The sequence below is a fragment of the Corvus kubaryi genome, unplaced genomic scaffold (assembly GCF_017639235.1).
Source record: "Corvus kubaryi isolate FWS band 111438036 unplaced genomic scaffold, C.kubaryi_AGA036_p1.0 65302, whole genome shotgun sequence".
Lineage (NCBI taxonomy): Eukaryota > Metazoa > Chordata > Aves > Passeriformes > Corvidae > Corvus > Corvus kubaryi.
The window spans coordinates 1-21735 of record NW_024581905.1 but is presented as its reverse complement, the minus strand read 5'-3'; the positions used below and the strand labels follow the sequence as shown (position 1 = coordinate 21735).

Here is a 21735-nt window from a genome sequence, read left to right as displayed (position 1 = left end):
TTCCTTCCCTATTATAAACTGACTACCAAGAAATAAGTGTTGCTGAGTTCTCAAATTCAGGACTTTCTAGGTTTAGGTAATTACCATCAGGCTCTAATCTAAGAAAATAGACTTGTGACTCGAAAGACACTCAGTTGCCAGCAGCAATCACTGGCCCTGCCCCTATAACAGAGGAACTAAAATCACCATTAACAGCAAATTTCATATCCCAATGTGCTAAGCAAAAACATTACCATTGTAAAAGGTGAAATCACCATTTTTTCCCTAATGGCAGAGCAACTAATTTCATTGCAATATGGCTCCTGAAATGGACAGAAGTCTTAGGATGATTTGCATTTCAACATGGAAACAAGAACCCGAGAGCTGCAAACTCAGCTTCCTTCATACACTCATATTATTAGCACTGCATTAGCAGTGATCTTTTCCTAGCAACTGACAAAATTACAAGGACAGCAGGCCTTTTTGCCTGTGCCTGTGACACTGTTCTTTCTAGCTGATATTTTTTGTTGGTTCTAAATGGTGGTTCCATATGGTGAATCGGTGTACTTTTTTCATTCTTTACATTTCAGGGTTTATTATTTGTCCTGGATTTTTCCTACTAGGTACTGAAAGCTCTGATAATTTATGAGCCCCAGGTTTATACTGGGGGATGGAAGAGTGAAAAATCTCCCCCACAGAATTTCCTTTAACTGACTCAAAGGCTGCTTTCTCCGGTAACTTTTTTCTTACAACTGCTGAGGAAGTTCCATTGTGCTCTTGATTTTCATTATATGTGATCATGAGCAATGTGTAAGAGTGAAAGATGATTCCATGACAGATTTTATGGGGGAGAGAAACACAGCTGTTCCATTTTTACACAGCAAGTTTTTTCATAGTCCCATAACAATGAGGAGAAATGGATTATTTCAGCAGAAAAAACAATGAAGGTAACAAGGATGCCATATACTAGTTTCTAAAAATAAAAGAAAAGTTTCATCTCAATCATTTTCATGAAAGATTTCAGTTTTATCTTATCCACTTTCATTTCCAGCTCAGAAGTTGCACAAGTTTTAATCTAAATATGTGTGAATACCCAGTCTATATCCTTGCTTCTTATCCTTCATATTCTAGTGTATTTAGATGAATATTATTTACAAAGCAAAAACATTTTTAGACAAAGATCATGGTTTCCCTGCCTAATTCTGTCATGAGAAGTCCTCTACAATTCTGTTGAACCTAGGTGTGTATATTTACATACAACATGTGAATGCAAAACTATTCTTTTCATGCCTAGCTTGGTATTAGCACGAAGTAATTACACCCACAAATATGTTGTGAAGCTCAAAGCTTTCAGAAATCTAAAGAAAAGTTTGGCATAGCAAAATCCAGTACTGATGGCATTAAAAAAAAAAAAAAAAAAAAGGCATATCTGTAGTATTAATTGAGCTTTACAATAAAATGGAGCTTAGATGCCCACTTGCCCCCATCTCTCTGATTATCTGTCAGTCATACTCTGCTTCAGTAATTTTAGGAGTTGTTGATCAGTCTCTGTCAAATCTGAAAAGGGGCTAGAAATCTCCAAGATAATTATGCTCCTACACATTTTCTGACAATATGAGTTTGGGTGACAGACAGAGATGCTAATTCATGTCATTCTAAAACAAGAGCAGTCTGATTAAACTTCTATATATTATGTTTGACAGAGATCAGCATATTCACATTGCCCAGCATTTAGCAATGTAAGTTCATAAGACACAGTATGTGCTGACTTTTGTGAAATGTACGGTATCAGAAGATACTTAACAGTTTCTGTAGAGGGGGTTGGCTGAAGAAATGAAAGGAATAAATTAAAGGAAACCCAGTTCAAGTAAAAATTAAATGTAAAAAGAAATCTGATCAAATGGATACAATCTTAATCAAGTTTCAGTAGATCCTCACAAACAACAGGACGTTTGGGACGTTAACACATTTGCAGTCCAGTTGAAACCTAAGTTATAACCCTGCTTTCTTGAGGTTATTACCAGATATGTGAGTGCATCAGGTACAGATAGGACCAAAATCACCCCTAAATTCTATTCCTCTACATGGACTTGACAGTCATCACTAGTCTCCCTGTGACTTTGATCAAGTACACACCTTTTGATGTTCAATACAGAGGTATTACTCCTGCATTTCGATTGCCTAACAAACACAGAAGTCAGCTACATGACAGATACAGTTTCTACATGAAAACATCCTATCTGAAACCAGGAAAACCCCATATAAAATACTGATAAATTTGAGGGGAATTTTGCAGGTTTGGTTCATTTTTATGTTCATTTCACTTTTTTGTGTAGGTCTGTAAATGAATACAGGTTTTCTACAGCATGGCATGTGTCAAATACACATTCACAGCGAGGTGTCATAAGAGCCTGGGCAGCCCCTCTCTGTAACTTCAGCAAGGAAGCTATCTGTGAGATTAGAAATCTTCATTTCTAAATGCTGATGCACTGAAAAAAGTGCTTTCTGCCCAAGACTAAGCCAATATCACAGCCCTGCACCTGCAGAGAGGCACAGTCTGCAGGCATGGTGGCTCTGTCACTTTGGCTCCTGGTGACATGTCCAGGCCACCCTTGGCAGTGTGGCACCTTGTGACATAAGGGCAGAAAGGCCCCCAGTTTAGGCTTCACACTTCAGGCACAGAGTTTGACTCATGACCATGAAACTGATATTGCCATGATTCATTATGTTGTGTCAAAGGGGACAATGATGGTTTTTTCAACAAAATGCTCTTAATTTAATGAAACTAAACTGGTATCAGTTGCAGTACCGAAAGGTTCAAAGGAGATAATAATCTCTACAATGCTGCAGGGTTGTTGTTTTAATTGCTAATTTGTGCATGTTCTGACAGTAATCACAGAACCTTGTGATGGTCCCAGAGGTTCCCATGGTGCTGCTATGAGAAGGTTTGGCAGATTCTGCAGTCCTCAGATCAACAGTAGGAGGATTTACTCAAGAGCACATATTGGGTTTATTCCTTTCAGAACTTCAAGCCTATATATTTTTGTCACAATACTTTGAAAATTTTATATGTAAAATTGAATGGACACTAAAGACTTGAAATCTAATAAATCTAAATAGTAGCTACTTTTTTCTCCTGAGATTGAGGTTTTACAGAGCACTTCACTTTGTCTTTTGCTTCACCTCACTGTAAGAAATGCCAGGATGAAGAAAACAAACTATACTTCATTGTCCTGTGAAGAAATTAATGAAGAAAAAGGGCAAAAAAGAAATTTTGACTACATTTACATTTTGTGTGTAATTTCAGAAGGAAAAATTACAACTAATTTCTGCAGAGACCTGTTTATATGTTTTACTTGCCCCAAGGAAGAAAACAAGTAGTTCTGATACTTCAGGGTTATTAGGTTCTCCACATGAATCTGCTTCTGGAAAAACCACTCCTGTCAGCCCCCTAGCTTGTCCCACAAGACAGCTGGCTCAGGTAAAAGCCTGAAGGAGATTCTCCAGACCTCTGTCCTAGAAAAGCACTCTTCAGAGAAGCCAAGATCCAGTCCAACACAGCCTGAAACCCTCAGTCATGCCTGCATTGTCATCAGCGGCAAGGTAATGGTCACGAAAAAATGAACAAGTAAATAATGAGGGACAAAAAAGGAAGATTGGGTACAAAGTCTGTGGTTGTTGAAAGCAATTTTATATAAAGTAGAAAAACCATTCATAGCAGTGTCTGTTGAACTTCTCCTGACTTGAGACCCCACAGCTTCACTGAGTCCTGAAACAAAAAACAAGACCCAGGAAGGCTCTGAGAGGGATATGTTTCTTTGACCAAACTAATGGCAAACATGACATTCTCCATTTTAGAAACAAACTTCTGAAATTAAAAACCCTACTGTTATTGCTTCTATTTGACACAGAACTGAATTAATGATTTTAGAAAACAAAACCTAACCAGTTCATGTTATTTCTTAGCCTGATCCAGGGTTTGATTATGCATCTACTCTGCTGAGTATCTTTTTGTTCTACATTGCTTAGTTTTGTGGTATCTTGCACAGATTTACCTTTTTGGATTTCCTCTGAAAGGGCAAGTGCTAAAGACAGTACATGGATATAAAATCAGTAGTCATATGCTTCAAAAGTATTTGTCATTCTTTTGATAAGACTGTTATTCCAAGTACTTAAAAGTTGTCTTTGATGCAATTGAGGCTTTTGCTTTTCTCTATCTATAGGTCTTTTGATCACCTCCTAATTAATGAAGTAATGACAACCAATTACATTTACATCTAACACAAAGCATATTGTTAAAGTTTATCATTGCCACTTTCCTTTCTTGCATGCTAACACCATGTTGTAACCTTAAAATTTTCTGCCTCACTGCTGCTGGGAGCATTAATCAGTAAAGTTATTTATTCCATTTTAACATTTTTATTAACTGGCAATTATATATGAAGAGATGGAACGTCTGCATAACTTATGACTCTCAAGATGCTTCTTTCAAGACAAGTTTACAAAATACTTAAAATGCATTGGGATCCTATTGTTTTGCTCTGGACAAAGCTTCATTAAAGCCATAAAAGGGAGCTACACACCTCTCTGCAGGTCTACATCCATGTTTTATCACTGGTTTGAATTATCTAGTCTCTGAGTTAGAGCTCTGCAAGAGCACAAGCCTCAGAAACTGTGGTGAAAGCTGACTTCACTTTCTTATATTTATGTTGATCAGCACTGTTGGGTTTTTTGCCAAGGAGAATTTGAATTTGGTTCTGTATTTAAGGCATAGGTTTCTGACATCCTTCATGGAACAAAAAAGTTTGTTTTCTTTCTCTGGATTTAAGTAGGATTCTGTTGGCCACCATAGATGAACTTCACCAGGCAGAATAAACTGACTTCTTACCAAGTCCCATAATAGTCACTTGATGTGAAGAAAATACCGTGTTGCCAGTGGCTTGATTCATTTCTAATTTTAAAAATAGAGCATCTTTGAAAGATGAAAAACAGTAAGGGAACAAAGAAAGAAAATTACTTATATGCTAATTGTTTCTGTGTAGTAGAATTAACTAGGAATTTCTAACAAAACATTTTTTCATGGGATATAACAAAGTATCAAACCCAAGCAATTCAAAGAAACATTTTGGTTTTGACATATTTTTCCCAAAACAGAAACAGGATTCTGACAACTGAGCAGCCATCGTCCTTAGTGGTCTGCTAAAGAGCTCTGGTTTCCTTGTGTGTGGCTCAGGGACAGCCCCCTCTGTGGCTTGTGCACTCACAAGTAACTCATTACCCCAACACGAGTTTGTCACAGAGCCAAAGGTTCATGACAGCCCAGCTGTGCTGGCAGTTCTCAGACACACAGCACTTCTCAGGCTCCTTTGGCATGGGGAGAAACTATCCTTATTCCAGTAAAAGGTCCCCAACTGTCCCAATACCAGAAAGATTCTAGAAACCACTCTCTTTTTTAGATTCAGCAAGTGGAGTCCTTGGAGCACTTGGCAGTGTGCAGAACCCCTGGCATTACATATCTCCCTGCTCCATGCTGCTCTGAGAAATGAGAAGAAAACAAATATTCCTGCAGGTAACTTTTTGTGTGTGATCTGTAGAGACTTTTGGAGTCTCTGTGTAAATGGTATCTTGAGTCTGAACTAGCTCCATGAGGTCACCTGCTTCCCGTAACTCCTTTGATGACAGCGCTATTGCAAACTCTCCTCTTGCACTCTGAGCACCAAAACTGTGCCCTGGAACAGTTGCAGAGTTGAGGGCTTTACTGGGCTGGTTACCAACTACCAGCCAGCTTCTTCCTCAGAAAACTCAGTGTCTGCTTTGTAAACAGCTCTGCTAAGAAACACACCTCCATTTGATACCTTGGTCTGTATTATGCAGTAGCACTTCAGAAATGAAGACACAGATATTCTGCAGCCTAATTTACCACTAAAGGATAAACAAAATTATGACAAAATGTTTGGATTTACAAGAGAGAAATTTTTTCTCTCTTTATTCCAGGTCAGAACATTAAATTCAGCTGGTGTCAGGAGGAAATTACCCCATAACACCCACATCTTTGTAACTGGTTACCTGCATCCGTGATTTTTGCATTATAGTGGAATACAGGGCCAGGGCCCACTAGGCATTACATGGAAAATAACACTTGCAAAACAGAACTGAAGAATGAGGAAGAAAATATTTTTGCCAAAACCAAGTCCTTCTTCAGCTACAGGAGGCATAATCCCGAGGCAGTGGGGGAATAGGGGGCTGGATACTGAGAGCCAGTAAGACAGATTCCATATCCCCGGTTACAGAAGACTCTTACAGAGACAGTATTAGATAAATGCTTGTACATACTGCTTTGCTGAGAGCAGCTTCCCTCTCACAAATCCCAGGCATCAATCAAGGCACATGGGTCCAGTTTTTCCAGCTATACAGTTTGTGCACAGCTCCAGTCAGTAGATAGGACAAAACAGCAGAGGGTGAGGAGAGAGAAAGGTGACTGTATTTGCAATCAAGATGCTATTTAACATGAAAGGTAAATAAATGATGTGATTTTAATACTTCAGACCAATCAGAGAAGACCAATCCCTGCTGTGGATACTCATTGTTTTCCTGTAAATTCATAGCCCTTTACATTTATTCCTTTCTTCCACAGCTATTTTAACTTACAGCTTTGTCACTCAACCTTTCTAATATCATAGCCAGGCAAAATCTGGCTTCTGACTCCCAGAGCCTCCTCACTGCAGAGAGCTGCACCTCAGACCAGTGGCCTGCACTTGGAGCACGTCCCGAGAAGTGCTTATGGAAGTCAGAGCAGCACTTCTGCTCACCCGTATTTCTTGCTTTCATTTATCTTTTTGCTGATAAGGTGCTAATTCTCTGTCAACTTAAAAATATCTCAAACTAATACTTAAATGTGTTTCACACTTTTTTTTTTATTATTACTCATTATGTCAGGAGTTTACATGATTTTGTCAGGATTGCAAACACTTGCCAATGCTCCCCTTTTAATCTGCTGGGGAGGTAATTCTAGGTATGAGACTGTTGTAGCTCACAGCTCTAGAAGCAAATAAACACATAGAAAAATGAGCTGGTGTTTTTGTATGTTTTTAAGATGGTCATTTTCATGCTAGATTTGGACTGCTCCCTATTACTTTGTCCTTGTGAAATATGTTCTGTGATGGAAAAAATTATCTGTTTGCAAGTGAAAGTGCTGCTGATATAGCTCCAGGAAAAGAAAAAAAAATATGAAAAAACCACTACCTGAAGTCACATATTCTAACCAGCACTTTACTTACCCTAGTATGGACAGTTACACCTCAGATGGTCAGAGAGATTGCTCTACTGCAAGGGAATTTTCTCCTGAGCAGCTGAGTGGCGTGTGGGTATGTGTGTGTATGGGTGTGTGTGGGCGTGTGTCAATGACAGCAGGATCACCCCAGGCACCCCACTGAATCAGAGCAGTTTTGAAATCCAGCTAGGACTGCACAAGAGACTGACAAAGGATGCCCCAAAAGTATGCAGAATCAGTGACAGTTAACACACTTGTGCCCTTTCTTCATCAGCTTTGGTGACTGCTTAAATACCAATCTGGCTGTCTCGGAGCAAAGTGACTCCTTAGCCTGGAAGAGAATTTTCTGCCATCCAGATACGTCCTGTCAATGGCACTCATGGTGTAGCTGTAGCAATGTGAGCTGAATCTCTGCAAACAGGATTGTGCAGAAATCTGCATAATTTTCTACATCCTTAGGAAGGTTCCCAGCATGTTTAGGACAGCACAGGAGATGCCAGGCTGAAGCTGAGACAAGAGGGAAGCTATATATATAGAGAGATTATTTTTATCCCAAATACGTTCCTGGATCGCATTAGTTCCTTGTTCAAGAAATTCTTACAACAGCTATAGGATGGGTCCCTCCCCTATCCATACACATAGGTGAAGTTTTAAATTCAGAACTCTTGTTTATGATGAGATTATGCCAATTTTAAGCCTTTGCCACAGTCAAAGAAAACACGAACTGCACCCACTCCAAGTGATGATATTTTCTGCAAACGCTCTAAGGGATTAAAACACTTCCCACTGAAATGGTGAGAAGAAAAACAGGCCTTTTCTGTGTAAAATAAATGGACAGACATCATTAATGAATGGATCCCTTCATTATGTTAAAGGTGTTTTCCTCTTTAGGAAGTTATCAACAAAGCTTCAAGCTTAAAGTCATTAATAAAGAAATTAAATGTTGTAGGAGCAAGCACCTGTGTGATGCCCTAATTGTCATGTAAAAAGGACAAAATCTTAGGACGGATTATAGACTCACAGAATCATTTTGGTTGGAAAAGACCTTTAAGATCATTGAGACTAATTGTTAATCAAACACTGCCAAGTGCACCACTAAACCATTAAAGCAAGTAGTCCAGGAATACACAAGGCAAAATGTTTTGGAGCATAGCTTCTTTGTCGAAAGGCAAATGCCTACATTGAACATGCTCTTCATCCAGGCCTATGCCTTCAAAGCACCTATGAATGAGGCACAAAGACATTTAGCCTGGATAATATCAGTGACACTAAAAGAGAGCTAGATTGCTTTAGTTTGAGCAAGGGGTAGTGAGTACCTGTGCTGTTGCTGTAGTTCAGCAGGTGACTCTAAGCTTGTGATCCTCATCCTTAACACCCACCTGCCCATTACAGGGAGGTCCTTTTTGTCTGCAGTTGCCTTGATCACTTCTACTGGCCCTTCCCTCCTCACTTCTGCCAGCTTGCTGCCCAGGCATCTGCTTAAAAAGAGTGGTGATATTCAGGTGAATGAAGCTCTGCCTTTAACACAGACAGAAGATTCGAAGTAGGATTTACATATTCTTTTTCGATGGGGTATTTAGGTTGATGAGCCTCAGCAATAGCAGGAAAGAACTTTAGGAAGAGCAAATACACAAACTGATACTAATGGATGATATTGGATGTTTTTTATTTAATGGGAACAAAATTAAAAGTTCAAGTTTGTTATAAAACATGACTGTAAAATCACCTAGTAAACAAAGCAGATCTGTGTGTATTTTGAGTCATACTAATGCTTTCTTTAGGGTGAGAAGGCTCTGCAGACAGGTTGTATGAAACACTTTATTTATCCCTTTGAATGCTGGTAAGATTTTTTTTAAGTCTTAAAATTATATGCAATAACTTTAGTGCAACAGTGTTCCAAGATAAGACATAGACTTGAAGACTAAATAAAACCATACTTCCAAACTCAGTATTTTGTCCTTGAGTTGAATAGTGAAAATCTTTACAATCTGTATAGAAGTACAGTGCAAAAGATGGCTTTTAAAGTGATTGAAAATTCACTCACCTTGTTATTCACATGCTCAATTTTAAATACATCAGGAAAACAGTTCAAAAGTTTCTACAATAAAACCTCATCCAGTTAATTTCTTTTTCCAGTACTCTCCTGAATCAGTTCTTGAGGTAGGAGATAACTCATTGTAGAGGAGCAAGTGCAGTAGCAACATTTCTCCTTATAAAAGGACAATTTGCAAAGCTTTTTCTAATGCAGCTTTAGCTGTATAAATTACAAAATATGTAGTACTTTGACAAGCCTGTTACCTGCTACCTTCTATTGCTTTGCTCTTTTGGATTCCAGACAAAGAAATTAGAAGGAAAAAATGTAGGAATGTTGAAACTGTCACTGATGGTCCTCAAGAAAGTTATAACTAAGGACATCTGTGAGTATTTTATTATTTATTTACGTTTTATCTCTTTTTGCAATACTTCAATACTATAACTTCTGAAACTTATATCCCTGTGGGGTGTCAGAGAACAGCCAGAATATAGTGTCCAACTGAAAACATGGTGAAAATTCCTTTTATGTACCTTTACCAGGAGCATCAAAATTAAAATATGGGCAAGGCTGAAGTTTTACAGAGGGTGCCAGGACCATTCTAATGCTGCAGGGTTTTGGTTTACAGCTTGTCTGAAAGGCAGCATCTCCTTCAGCAGAGGATGTTTAGATTTGTGGCAAAAGAGGAAGGAATGGCCAGAACTGCTCCCTGGAGAACGCAGACAGTCTTAAGAACTTTCTCATTAAACCACAGTCCAAACATGGACCTGCTGACTTGATGAACTATGAATACTGCAGCATGAGAGGGACAAGGCAGACTCTAGCTCTTTGAGCAGATGAGAATTACTATTTAAAGCATTATACATGAAAAATGAAAGGAAGAAGAGCAGCCTGTATAACAAAATTAACTCCTACTTAGAAAAATAATAGAAATTGGCCATTACAAAATATTTTTCTTAGAACAAACAGCAAAACACTGCCAGTGCATAGCATACAGGGAATGGAAAAGAGATGTGATGTAAGAAGACTACAAAAGGAAGATCTATTATGAAAAGGAATTATTCTGCAATATGAAAGAAAAGTTACATATATAGAGAAGATTTTACTCTAACAGCACTATCCTATTTATATCTTTATGGAAATAACTTCAGAAAAATATTTCTGCCTCTAACTGGACTATATTTCCTTATTTTCCATGCCATTCATGGAACATGCTGGTTTTGCTCTAACTAAGTTTTTCAAGATTTTTGAGCTTGACGATATAAATAACTTCATGTGTGCGCATAAGAACACGGAACTCAGTATCATGCCTATTTGGTAAGCATTATCCTCTACCAGAGAGAATCAACAAAACTCAGCTGTCCCTACAGGCAGCTATGAATGAGAGAATCACTAGCACAGATGTACATGAGGAACAGTCTATTTTAGCAAGAAGGCTGGACAGCTGTTGCTGTAAGCTCTGACTAATTACCGCAAAGAGTCTTGTGGAAAAGTACAAAATGGATGCAAATACATGCTTAAAAGAGGAAACTGGTTTTTTTTAGTCTGCACCTACCTTTAGTACTTTTAAATTCAATGTTACGCTTCTTGGTTTGGGGTTTTTTTACAATGTTACATATTTACACTGAAGGAATATATACTTTCCACTTCTTTAGTTTTCCAGTAACTGAAACTATCAGATTTTCAGCAGAACTGCTTTCTATTAAAACCAGTTACACTTAAAATAGGCATGATTAGTTCTGTGTGCATAAAATCACATTTAGAGTCTTATTAATATTCTCACTGTGAGAACATAACCACCTCAAACTCAAAACTGGTTAAGGTTGCAAAAAGCCTGGGCTATATTTGCAATCAACATCACCTACTGATATATTGAATTTTCACTTGTCAAGAAGTCTGAAACACTTCCATGAGCCATATTCTGCCTTCAGGGATGGCAGTGTGAAATCAATGGAACACTGAAGACTCATGAATGCTATAAAATTTTCCATGTTACAGTACTAAGTATTTTTCCAGGCAATTTAAATTACAGAATAATATTTCACTATTTAGCTAAAAAAGTTCTTTTTTTTCATTTTTAATATTGAAACAATTCTGGTTTTAAGTATTTTTAATGTGCTGAAAAAACTTTAATATATTAACTGTTGGTAAAACAGTCATCTGAAACTAACAGCAGAAATAATTCCACAGGACAAACAGTACTATCCATGAGTAAACATAAATAGTAACAAAGCCTTTCAGTATTTTATATCTTGACCAAACTATTCTAAAACTCATTTAAGACAGTCAGCTAATACTGGGATTTAAGTTTGCAAGCGTTCCCCCAGCATTTATGATATAATTAAGAAAAAATTTTTCCCTCTCTATATGTGGGTTAATCCAAGTCAAAATAATTATTTTATATTAATAACTATAATATACATCATTATTTAAACTGACTAGTTATTAATCACTTAAATCAATACAGTCTCTTTTTTCTCTTTAACAGCCTCACCATTCAGCATACCCAGACCCTCTTTATCCTAGAATTCATCCATGGGACAAATTAAGGCTGCTCCTGTAACCAGCAAGTAATTTGTTTAAATAAGTGTTTTTCTTTTCTCCATCCAACTTATCCCACTTCATGGCATGTCTAATCTTCTCAGCCCTGATTAGGCTTCTGCTTTCAATTTAAAAAATAATTTTTCCTCTAGGAAATAGGAAAAAAAGGAATTTTTCCTCCAGGAAATAGGAAAACTTGTGTCACCCCTCTAGTCCAAAAACAGAAAACGTGGTGAGTGCTACAGTCCATAGAACTGATCTCCTGTTCAGCCTGCAGCAGGCTCCTCAGGAAATTTCTGGCTTGGAAAATTAGAGACGCTTTAGAAGTAAGTATTAGGCAGAAGTATCGGGATAATAGCAGGGCTATCAGTTCACGAGGTGAGTAGGCTGGACTCGCCTGGGGAATGGATGCATCCTCCAGCTGGCCCATCCGGAGGAAGGCAATACCTCCTGGAGCTTTCCTTGGCCCCGTGTTTGTATGCCCAGTCTCCCAAGGAGCTGCAAAGGCCCTGATCTCCTCACAGTTCTGCAAAGGGCTGCAGTGCAATAGCCTGGGAATGGAGGCTCCTTCCCATGTCCACCCAGAGAACCGGCAACATTTCATTCAGACACACAGGGCTCCTACGTGGTCCCTTCTGCATGTCACCTGAAGGACCACATTCCATTTTCAGCAGTGTTTTGTGCAAAACATGGACAGTAACAGTACTTTCCTCGTGCTCTTTGTCTCCAAGTCATACCAGAATGTCAAACACAAGCAGAAGGAGGTACAGCTGCCAAAACAGAGACTTCCAGCAAAGTACTTAACTCCATGCAGGACCAAGATCTTCAAAAGAATGTTCTGTTTATTTTTAGCTGGTTTTCTTGATGACTATTTTTCCATCCAGCTTTGTTTTTTTCATTCCAGCAGCAAAGATATTGTTATATCTGATTTCACTGCTTTAATTAAGTAAGTGCTTCTCAGTCCATGATCAGTTCTATTTTGGGCTGGTTTAAAGTTTATTTAATTTGAGATGTATACCAAGCAGGGTAGCATAATTGCACATCTCAAAGCCTGCTTAATCTTAATATTAAAATGTTGGTTTTTTCCTGAAGGTTTAAAAAAAAAATCTAAGAAGTTTGGCATAAATTTGTCAAAAAATTCTTTTTATTTGCACCCTAAAAATACAAGTTAAAAATTACCAAAGAACAAGATTCTATATGCAGCATGATTAACACCTTGCCTTTTTTTTTTTTTTTTTTTCCAGGATAACAGGAATAATAAATACATACTATCACAGAATCTGGGAAAAAAAGCCCTGGCAGAGGCAGAAAAAGGTCATCTCATCCATTTACTGCAAAATGAGGGAATTAAGGATTCTGACATAATTCTTGTGGGGTATCTGGATAACTTCAGTGTAAAGGACTCTGGTGATGAAGTCTCAATGTCATTCCTAGGGAGACTGCACATTTTTTTTCTAATTTCATTTAGAAAACTTTTCCTCATATAGAACCTGAAACTTCTTTGTTGCAATTTAAACACATTCTTTTTTAATTTCTTCCTGTCATCACTCCTTTTTTAAAGACTGGCAAAATGTTTGTCATTTTAAGTTGCCTGGAATTTCAAATCCTTCTATGAGTTGCCAGAGTGCTCCTTATTGCTTTAGCAATTTCTTTGAATATTCTAGAATGCAGCTGAGTTAGCTTAAATTATTTAAAAATATCTGACAGATTTAGGGATTCTAGCCCATTCTTTTACTTTCCCCTTTCTTACAAGTGTTAATTGCACCACACATCAGTTCAGAGTTGACCTTTTCAGAAGACTGATACAGAAAAAGCCATTACACATTTCAGCCTTCTTGGAATCAATTTTTGAGAGCTCTTCCTCTTTTCTATACAGCAGACCAATGTTTTTCTTAGTCTTTCTCATCAGTATTGTGCTGATGAAGCACTTCATATCACCCTTGACACTCCTTGCTAATAGCATAGTTTTGTATCTGATCCCATATTTCCATTTTATTCCTTTTATTTGTCTTCATGGATCTAATTTTCTATCCATTTTCTATATGCGTCCTTCTTGTAACAGACATTAACTTAAAATTTAACTTTACAGTTCCTGTCCTCCTTCCACACTTCACATTTGGATCCCTTGAGCCAGGATCATTCATATCTTCTGTCCAGGAAACTGATAGCCTGCCTTAAATAATTTTTCTTTAGTTTTAGTTCCTCTGAGATTCCAAACTGCACATCTGTATTTAAAGTTCTGCTCTCAAAATCCCCTGATTTTCTGTACTTCTTCCTTTCCCTCTAAAGAATAATGAACTCTGCCACTCTGGGGTCATAGAAGTTGCCTTCTACACTTATTAGGTTAAAATCAAATCCAGAAAGGTTTTTTCTCACATTGCTTATACATTTCAAAAACTTACTAGGGAACTCGTGCTCAGGTCCCAGCATATTCACCTGCAAATGAAGAAATCCCCATAATATGATAAAGTCATGCCCTGGAAAATGCCAACTCCTCACACAAAACCTAATCCCAATCTTCTTGAGAGAGTGTAACCGATAACGTGATTTCCTTTACAGAGTTCAGAACACTTTTAACTACTTACTGGTCTCATTTAAGAGAGAGAGAGAGAACTTGTGGCAGAGAAGTTACAGTCAGTATTGCCAACAGCGGTGTGCTGATCTGGTTCAGCCACTGCCTGGGTGTCCATCTGTAGATTGCTAGAGTGGGATTTTATTTCACCAAAATTTCAACATTAATAGTAGAAGTATCAACCTTTGCACTTGGCACATCAGCTATTTTATTCCAGTCAGAGAACAGGCACATTAGGACATATTAATTCATGCAATTTATTTTAGATATCTTCTGTAAAATTGGATGACTGGCACTAACAGAAGGAAGAAAATTTACTTGTGAGAATGAACTTGGCCTTTCCCCTAACCTCGTGGGTTATAACTATGTGGCTTAACTTTTATTTTAACCAGTGTCCAAGAGAGAAGATGCTAGGCTATCACACCGGTACCTTTTTTAGACCTTGCTTATAAAAGTAAGATTTCCAGGTTGATTTAATTTTATACTTCCCTTCTATTACATGGTTTGCTTTAAGATTTCTACATTGTTCTGCATATAGCAGAGACTGGTGACAATCCTATCATTATAACCAATGTTCTCCTTTTCACATTTTTCCTATGTCTTTGCTTTATACAGATCTATCATATATTATAGAAAGCTTTTGGTACAGTTAGAGTAACCGTTCACTTGAGCGTGTCTTTCAAAGGTGGGCAATGTTCTAGTTTATTAACAGATGCAGTCCAAGGCTGGTGGCAATTACAACTTCAGTGAGTTGACAACTACATGCCTCTGTAAGGCAAGTAATTGGCCTCAGTTAGCCTGCAACTTCCCTAAAAAGCCTTTTGTTCTAGAGATGCCTTTCCTGCTCTGCTTATGGCTCAATGGCTAAAGCAGGTTATTTTGAATTGTTAGAGCTGTTTGCAGCTTGTGTGCAGTTTTGCGCACCACAATATTAAAAAGACATTAAACTGTTAGAGAGCATCTAAAGGAGGACCATGAATATCATCAAGGGCCTCGAGGGGAACTATGTGAGGAGCAGCTGAGGTCACTTGGTCTATTCAGCCTGAAGGAGACTGAGAGGAGACCACACTGAAGTCTACAACTTCCTCGATAAGGGAAGGGGAGGGTCAGAATGAAGAGGATCTCTTCACTCTCATGACCAGTGGCAGGACCCAAGGGAATGGCCTGAAGTTGTGTCAGGGGAGATTTAGGCTGGATATTAGAAAAGGGTTCTTCACCCAGAGCATGGCTGGGCCTGGAACAAGCTCCCCAGGGAGGTCATCACAGCCCCAAGCCTGCCAGAGTTCAAGAAGTGTTTGGACAATGCTCTCAGGGACATGGTGTGACTCTTGGGGTGTCCTGTGCAGCGTCACGAGTTGGACTCAATGATCCTTGTGGATCCCTTTCAACTCAGGACATTCCACAATTCTATGATTCTAAATACTTCAGACATGGTACTGTTAGGTAATGGCAGATCATTTGGTCTCTGTGACACCATGGCCAAGCTTGGCATGGTCCCAGGTGGAGAATTTGCTGCAGCTGCCACTCTTTGCTCAGTCTGTATACAGGAAAGAGAGGGTGGTCTCAAGGCTATGAACAGCTCTCTGGGTTTAACGACCTTTGTGGTTTGCTGGGCATTATCACACACTTTTCTTTTGCACACCTGTAACTCCAATTAGCAGGAACTGCACTGACAGGTGAAAATGAGGAAACAGGCACTTTCTGACACTTTCCAGAACTCCTTCCTTCACTCCGTGACATGGCTGCAATATGAGCAGTGCAGTTGTTTCACCCCATGCAGACTTTCCCATTAGCAAACACCACTTCCATGAGGAACCCTTTCTAAGAGGCTGCTTAAAGAAGATGCTGTGACTCCTTCTATCCCTTCCGTACAATACACCATGTGGTTGCTCATCACTCTCTATGGTAAAAATCTCAGCCTTCACTCCAGGCAATATTACCTTTTGGGCCTCAGGTAATGCATCAGTTAACATATCTCTTTTCTCACCTTGTACCAAGACTTTACACTTCCAGCTCAATTTGCTGCCGCTTTTTGCAGACAGGAAGGATGCAAATTTTGACAATTTCTCCAGAAAATGTATCTCATTTTGTGAAGATGATATAATTTCCTCCTTTCCCTCACTGCTCACACAGTTCACACAGAGAAGACAAGAAGCAACAGGTGCAAATTGAAATACAGGAAATTCCATTTGAATGGGAGAAAAAGACACTCTTTTAACGTAAGGTTGGTCAAACACTGGCACAGGTTGTCCTGAGAGACTGTGGAGTCTCCACCAACAGAGATACCCAAACTCCAACAGGATGCAGCCCTGAGCAGCTGGCTGTCACTGATCCTGCTTGGAGTGTGGGGGTTGGACCAGACAATCTCCAGAGATCCCCTCCAACTTCCAGCAGCCTGTGAAAAGGGCAGGAATGTCGTAAGTCAGGTTGAGAAGTTGCTTCAGGTTATGCCTTTTTAACAAGATACATTTTATTCCACTTAAGTTAAAATGAACAGGTTCTAACCAAGATCATAATATGGGCTGGGCTGGACACAGGTGTTTTGTGGTGTTTGTTTGGGTTTTTTTGTTGTTTTAGTTAGTTTGTTTGTTTGTTTTCTTTTAATAAAAAGGAAATAAAGTTCTTTCAGTTTTCTAAAGTTATGGAAAGAAAAACAGCTGTACATGAGATGAGGGTGTCTTGATGCACTGATAAATTCCTCACTTGATGCAATTGAAGTCAATACCAGTTTATATCCAATGGTTTCAAGGAACAGAGGAGGAACTAGTTGCTGCAAATACCCCAGTGCGCCAGGTCTCTGTATTACTCAGGGATAGTAATGTCCACCTATTTCTATTGGAATTCCAGTGGAACTGAGGATGCCCAGGTGTCTGTCACAAAAGATAAGCATGAAGATTCAATGCATAGATGTTCAAACACCTGGGCAGTAGCTCCCTACTTCTTGGAGGCACTACTGTGCCAGAGGTCCTTAGACATCAGAGCATCTGATGATGATTGTGACCCTACAGTCTAATGCTGCTGAACACCCAGAGCCTACTTAATGCTGTATGTCTCTGTATAAAACACATAAACATTCACTGAAGTGCAAATTGGGACTTAGATCTTCTTTTATTTTCTGGTCTGCAGGTATTTTATTAGGCTATGCAAAGCGGAACAATTTCAACAGAAAATACTGAGAGTCCCAATTTAAAATTATTCCCCAGGCCAGTGGGCAGGGCACTTGGATGAGACACAGGAATTGCTTGAAGTCCTGATTTAGAGAGAAGTTGCTTTGATCTCTCACATCCTGAGACATTACTACTACTACTTGATTTCTAGGCAAAAGGGACACTACATTATGTGACAAAGGGCTGATCGAAAGCAAAGTGGGCTTTTGGAGGAGGCCACTGCCCATGTATGGATTAGTTAGGCACCTGCCTTGAGAGGCTTTGACACCAGCTAATTCCTTGAGATCACTTCCTGGATAGTCTAGGTAGCCTCCTATTTGGGCAGGTATTTGTGGTTATGTTCTTTCATTCCTAATGTTTCCACTTACTGCAAAGGAAAGCTCAGTACTGGGTCACACTGGACACATCACTGTGCAAAAGGCATAAACACTTTTATGGAACAAACTCTTAAATTACTAAAGTGAGAACTTAATTATTTTTTACTAGTTCAGCTCTGTTTAGCTTTGTATTTTCTTGACAAATGAAAATAGGCTGTTTATATTTAACTTTGACCTCTTGACTTGATGCACTGATACAATGTTCCAAAATCCATGTGACAAACATTTTATGCAAATCTTAATTTAAAAGACAGGATTATTCCCTTAGTTACCGCAAAACTCTCTACTTTCCTCTGAAAAATGTGATGGTATTTCTTTCTAGCTAAAGTACAGGAAGCAGTTGATGCTACAAGTAATGTTTGAGTGATGCTTTAGCAGTATATCAAAATGGCTAGGTTCACCTTATTTACTGAGGAAGAAATAAATTTATTCTGATGGAGTAGCAAAATAATTCCTGTTATGTAAAAGAGAAAAAAAAACATATAAAGTTTACAAAACCCAGCAACTTACCTGCTAAATATAAAGCTTCTACACCAGCACATAGTACTGAGTGTAGAAGGTGAGCTGATATTAAAAATATGTCATAAGCACCTATTCCTAAAAAACCACTTTTAACTGAAGGCACCAAATTTTGTTTAGCTGTAGGAATGTATATAACCACCAGAAGTATAGATGGAAAAACACATGAAAGAAGCCTTCTACTTTGCTCAGAACTAGCAAGGCTGCAGCTAGAGTAATACATTAATTTTGGGGCACTGTACGGGGGCATGAAAGAAGATATGGACCATTTGGAAAGGGCTGAGAAGAGAGACAAAATATTCATTTTAGATGCGTAAAACAAAATCCATTGTTAGGATGCCAATATGGTTGATACAAATGAGCGTGTGGTTGCAGAGCCTGCAGGAGAACACTTGTGAGTAGCACATCTCAGGAGACCTGGCTGAAGCACAGTCCTGAGAATGCCCGGAGGGTCCAGCCTGAAGCACAAGCTAAGTTAAAGCACTGAAATGCACAGTCAGTCCCACAAAGCAGAAATTCTACCGAGAAGATTAAAAAAGAGATATGCCATTGATATGATTAAAGAGTGCAATGCCACTGACTAGATAAAGAAAGAAGGATGCAATTCATAAAACACACTGAGAAAGTGCCATCATTCATAAGACTGAGAAAAGCAATGTCAGGTCAAAAGAAGGGACAGGATGTAAACTGCCAAAGTCTACAGACCATACACAGTCTGAAGGAAAAGGGAGTCTTGAGGATATTTCTGCAGAAACATTGAGGGAGCTGTAAAATGTGGGGAATGGAAATCAGCAAGTTACAGAAATTACCAAAAAGTGTGAGTGGATAAGTGGGTATTTGTGTTTGTGAGCATCTACAGTTCACAGGATGACAGATACGCTTCTCTCCTTAACAATTTTATTTATATAAGATGTATGTTAATGTAGAACTACTGGCATCAGTAATACCTGTGAGAAGTAACTGTATCACTGCAAAAAGGGTTACAACACGGTGGTTTTTGAGAGAAGACTGAAGGGACACATTGCCAATGGTCTTTGAGTACCTAAGAGGCCATTCTCTGAGTACAAAGGATGGCAAGACAAAAATAATGCAAGTCACTGAACTGCAGTAAGGCAGACACCAGGAAAACCTCAGGGTAATAATTCACAAGGCTGGATTCCTTGTGGAAGCTGCGGAATCTCCAACAGGGCAGATTTGAAATGGCAGCCTGGGCAAACATTTATCATGAAAAGAAGTCACATATAACTGACCTCCTCTAGGAATAAAGGCAAAGCAGCTGGACTTTTGAGATCTGGTGTGGTCTGGTCTGATATTTTTACTACAATTTCATGGCTGTAGCAAATGTTAGCATAAACAGTGTTTATTTATTTTGATCATACAAGAAGGACACTTCAAGGGAGATGTTACAATGGCAAACAAACTACAGCAATCCACAAAAATGGGCTTAACAATGTTATAAATTACTTCAAATTACCAGTTCAGAAGAACACTGAAGCACAGTTCTTGGCTCTTACAGACTTTAGGTCTAAGGACACAAACCACCCAAATCTTGAAGCCCTGAGGAAATACAAAACCAGCCCAATGACACCTTTAACAACAGAATAACCACAGACCTAAAAAACCTCAGTAGTAGGGAAGGGGTGTGCTGCAGGACAGGGCAAACTCTTATACATCCCACATAAACCAAGGCATCTCTAATCTCCTCTTCAGGAAAAAACTGTTAATGGAGATTTCCTGAAAAATTAACAATCATACATCAATGTACATTTCATTTGTGAAGGCAGACTGATGTGAATTGGATATACCATTACTAAGATTTAGTGATCCCATTTGTCACAGTGATAATTGCACACAGATTGCCTGTCTTTAACTAAAGCAAGCTCCCTTCCCCCGAGGCTTTTAGCTGTCTGCAGATGCCTGAATGAAGACTTTCTGCTGACACCCATGGGCTCCCTCGGGTGCTTATGTCAGTTCCTGGTGCTATCCCTTTTCATCTTAATGTACATCTGTCAGACTGCTCGGAATTTCTATTCAGTATCACCTTCCCCGAAGGCTCCCTCAGCCGGAATAAACTTAGGTTTATTCAGAAGTGAAATAAGCTGCGCCCACCGACTTGACGGTTCTGCCTTGAAAAGCCTGAAGAGCAAAAAGCCGAGTGGTTTGAAACCCAGTCTTTCCAAGTTGTACACTTTGCAGCTGGCCACCACAAAATCTATTAAATGGTTCTTGTTAAGACCAGACGATCCTCAGAAAAGAGCCCTTCTGAGCGTATAGCCTATGAAACCTCCAGATCCAAGATTTGCTATAAGATTTCCCAGAACTTAAAGACGCACAGCGACTGTTTAAAGCTTTTGGCTTTGGATGAGACTGGTCTCTCACAAAGTCTGCCACCGTATACTGAGGACAATGACACCCGCGAAGAGCATCCTTGTATCCGCTGCCCTGCCCGCCCGGAGCTCGGCCCGGCTGCCCGGTGCTTCTGGGGCGCTCCCAGAGCTGAGCGCTTCCCGCGAGTGGTGCGCCCGCGGCAGCGCCTCTTTGGCAGAAAGAAGGGAAAAAAAGGAGCAGCGAAGAGACAGGACCATGCCCGGCACCGGCACAAGCCCGCTATGAGCCCGGGAGCCAGCGAGGAGAGGAACAGCGCATCCCCGACCCCCCAGCAGCCCTGGCCCCGCCGCCGCCCCGGGCCCCGCCCGTCCCGCCGCTCACCGATAGTAGAAACGACGGTGCCCACGAAGTAGAAAGCGCCGGTGAAATCCCATCGGGGCCGGATGTCATCGACGCGGATGCCGGCTACGCTCGCCTCCTCGTATTCCCGAAGGAAGTGCCGGAGCTCGGCACGGCTGAGGTTGTGGCGCCGGGTGAAGTTCTCGAGCCGTTCCTCCCAGCGCTCCTTAGCCTCCCGCTCCGTGGGCAGCTCGATGGCCGAGAAGACGGCGGCGCCGCACAGCATATACAGCACGATCAGCACCGCCAGCAGGAGGAACCGCGCGTTGTCCGCGTTCAGGCGACCCGCGCTGGAGCAGCAGCAGCCGCCGCGACACGCCATCCTCCGCCCGCGGGACCGGGCTGCCGCGCCGCCACGCTACGTCGGGGCCCTGCTGCCGCCGCCGGGCATCACGGCGCCTCCCGCCAGCCGTACGCGGGGCCGCGGGGCTCAGGGCGCCGCGGAGCCCGGCGGCGGCGAGCGGCGCTCCCGGGAGCCGGCCGGCACCTTCGCCCCGGGGGCAGGGCGCAGCCCGGCCGGGCCCTGCACGGCCCCGCAGCGGACGCGCTTC

General features: G+C 40.3%; 1 protein-coding gene across 2 annotated transcripts in view; it reads right to left on the bottom strand.

Moving 5' to 3' along the window:
* LOC121673264 (potassium channel subfamily K member 13-like) overlaps positions 1-21606 on the bottom strand; it is a 49893-nt gene extending 28287 nt beyond the window's left edge. Inside the window, exon 1 of one of the 2 annotated variants that reach the window (XM_042046427.1) lies at positions 21167-21606. In XM_042046427.1, coding sequence (XP_041902361.1) covers positions 21167-21506 — 340 coding nt within the window. In that variant the 5' untranslated portion in view covers positions 21507-21606. The remainder of the gene's footprint in view (positions 1-21166) is intronic. The other variant, XM_042046428.1, reaches the window with a different exon arrangement.
* Between the last annotated feature and the right edge of the window lie 129 nt (positions 21607-21735).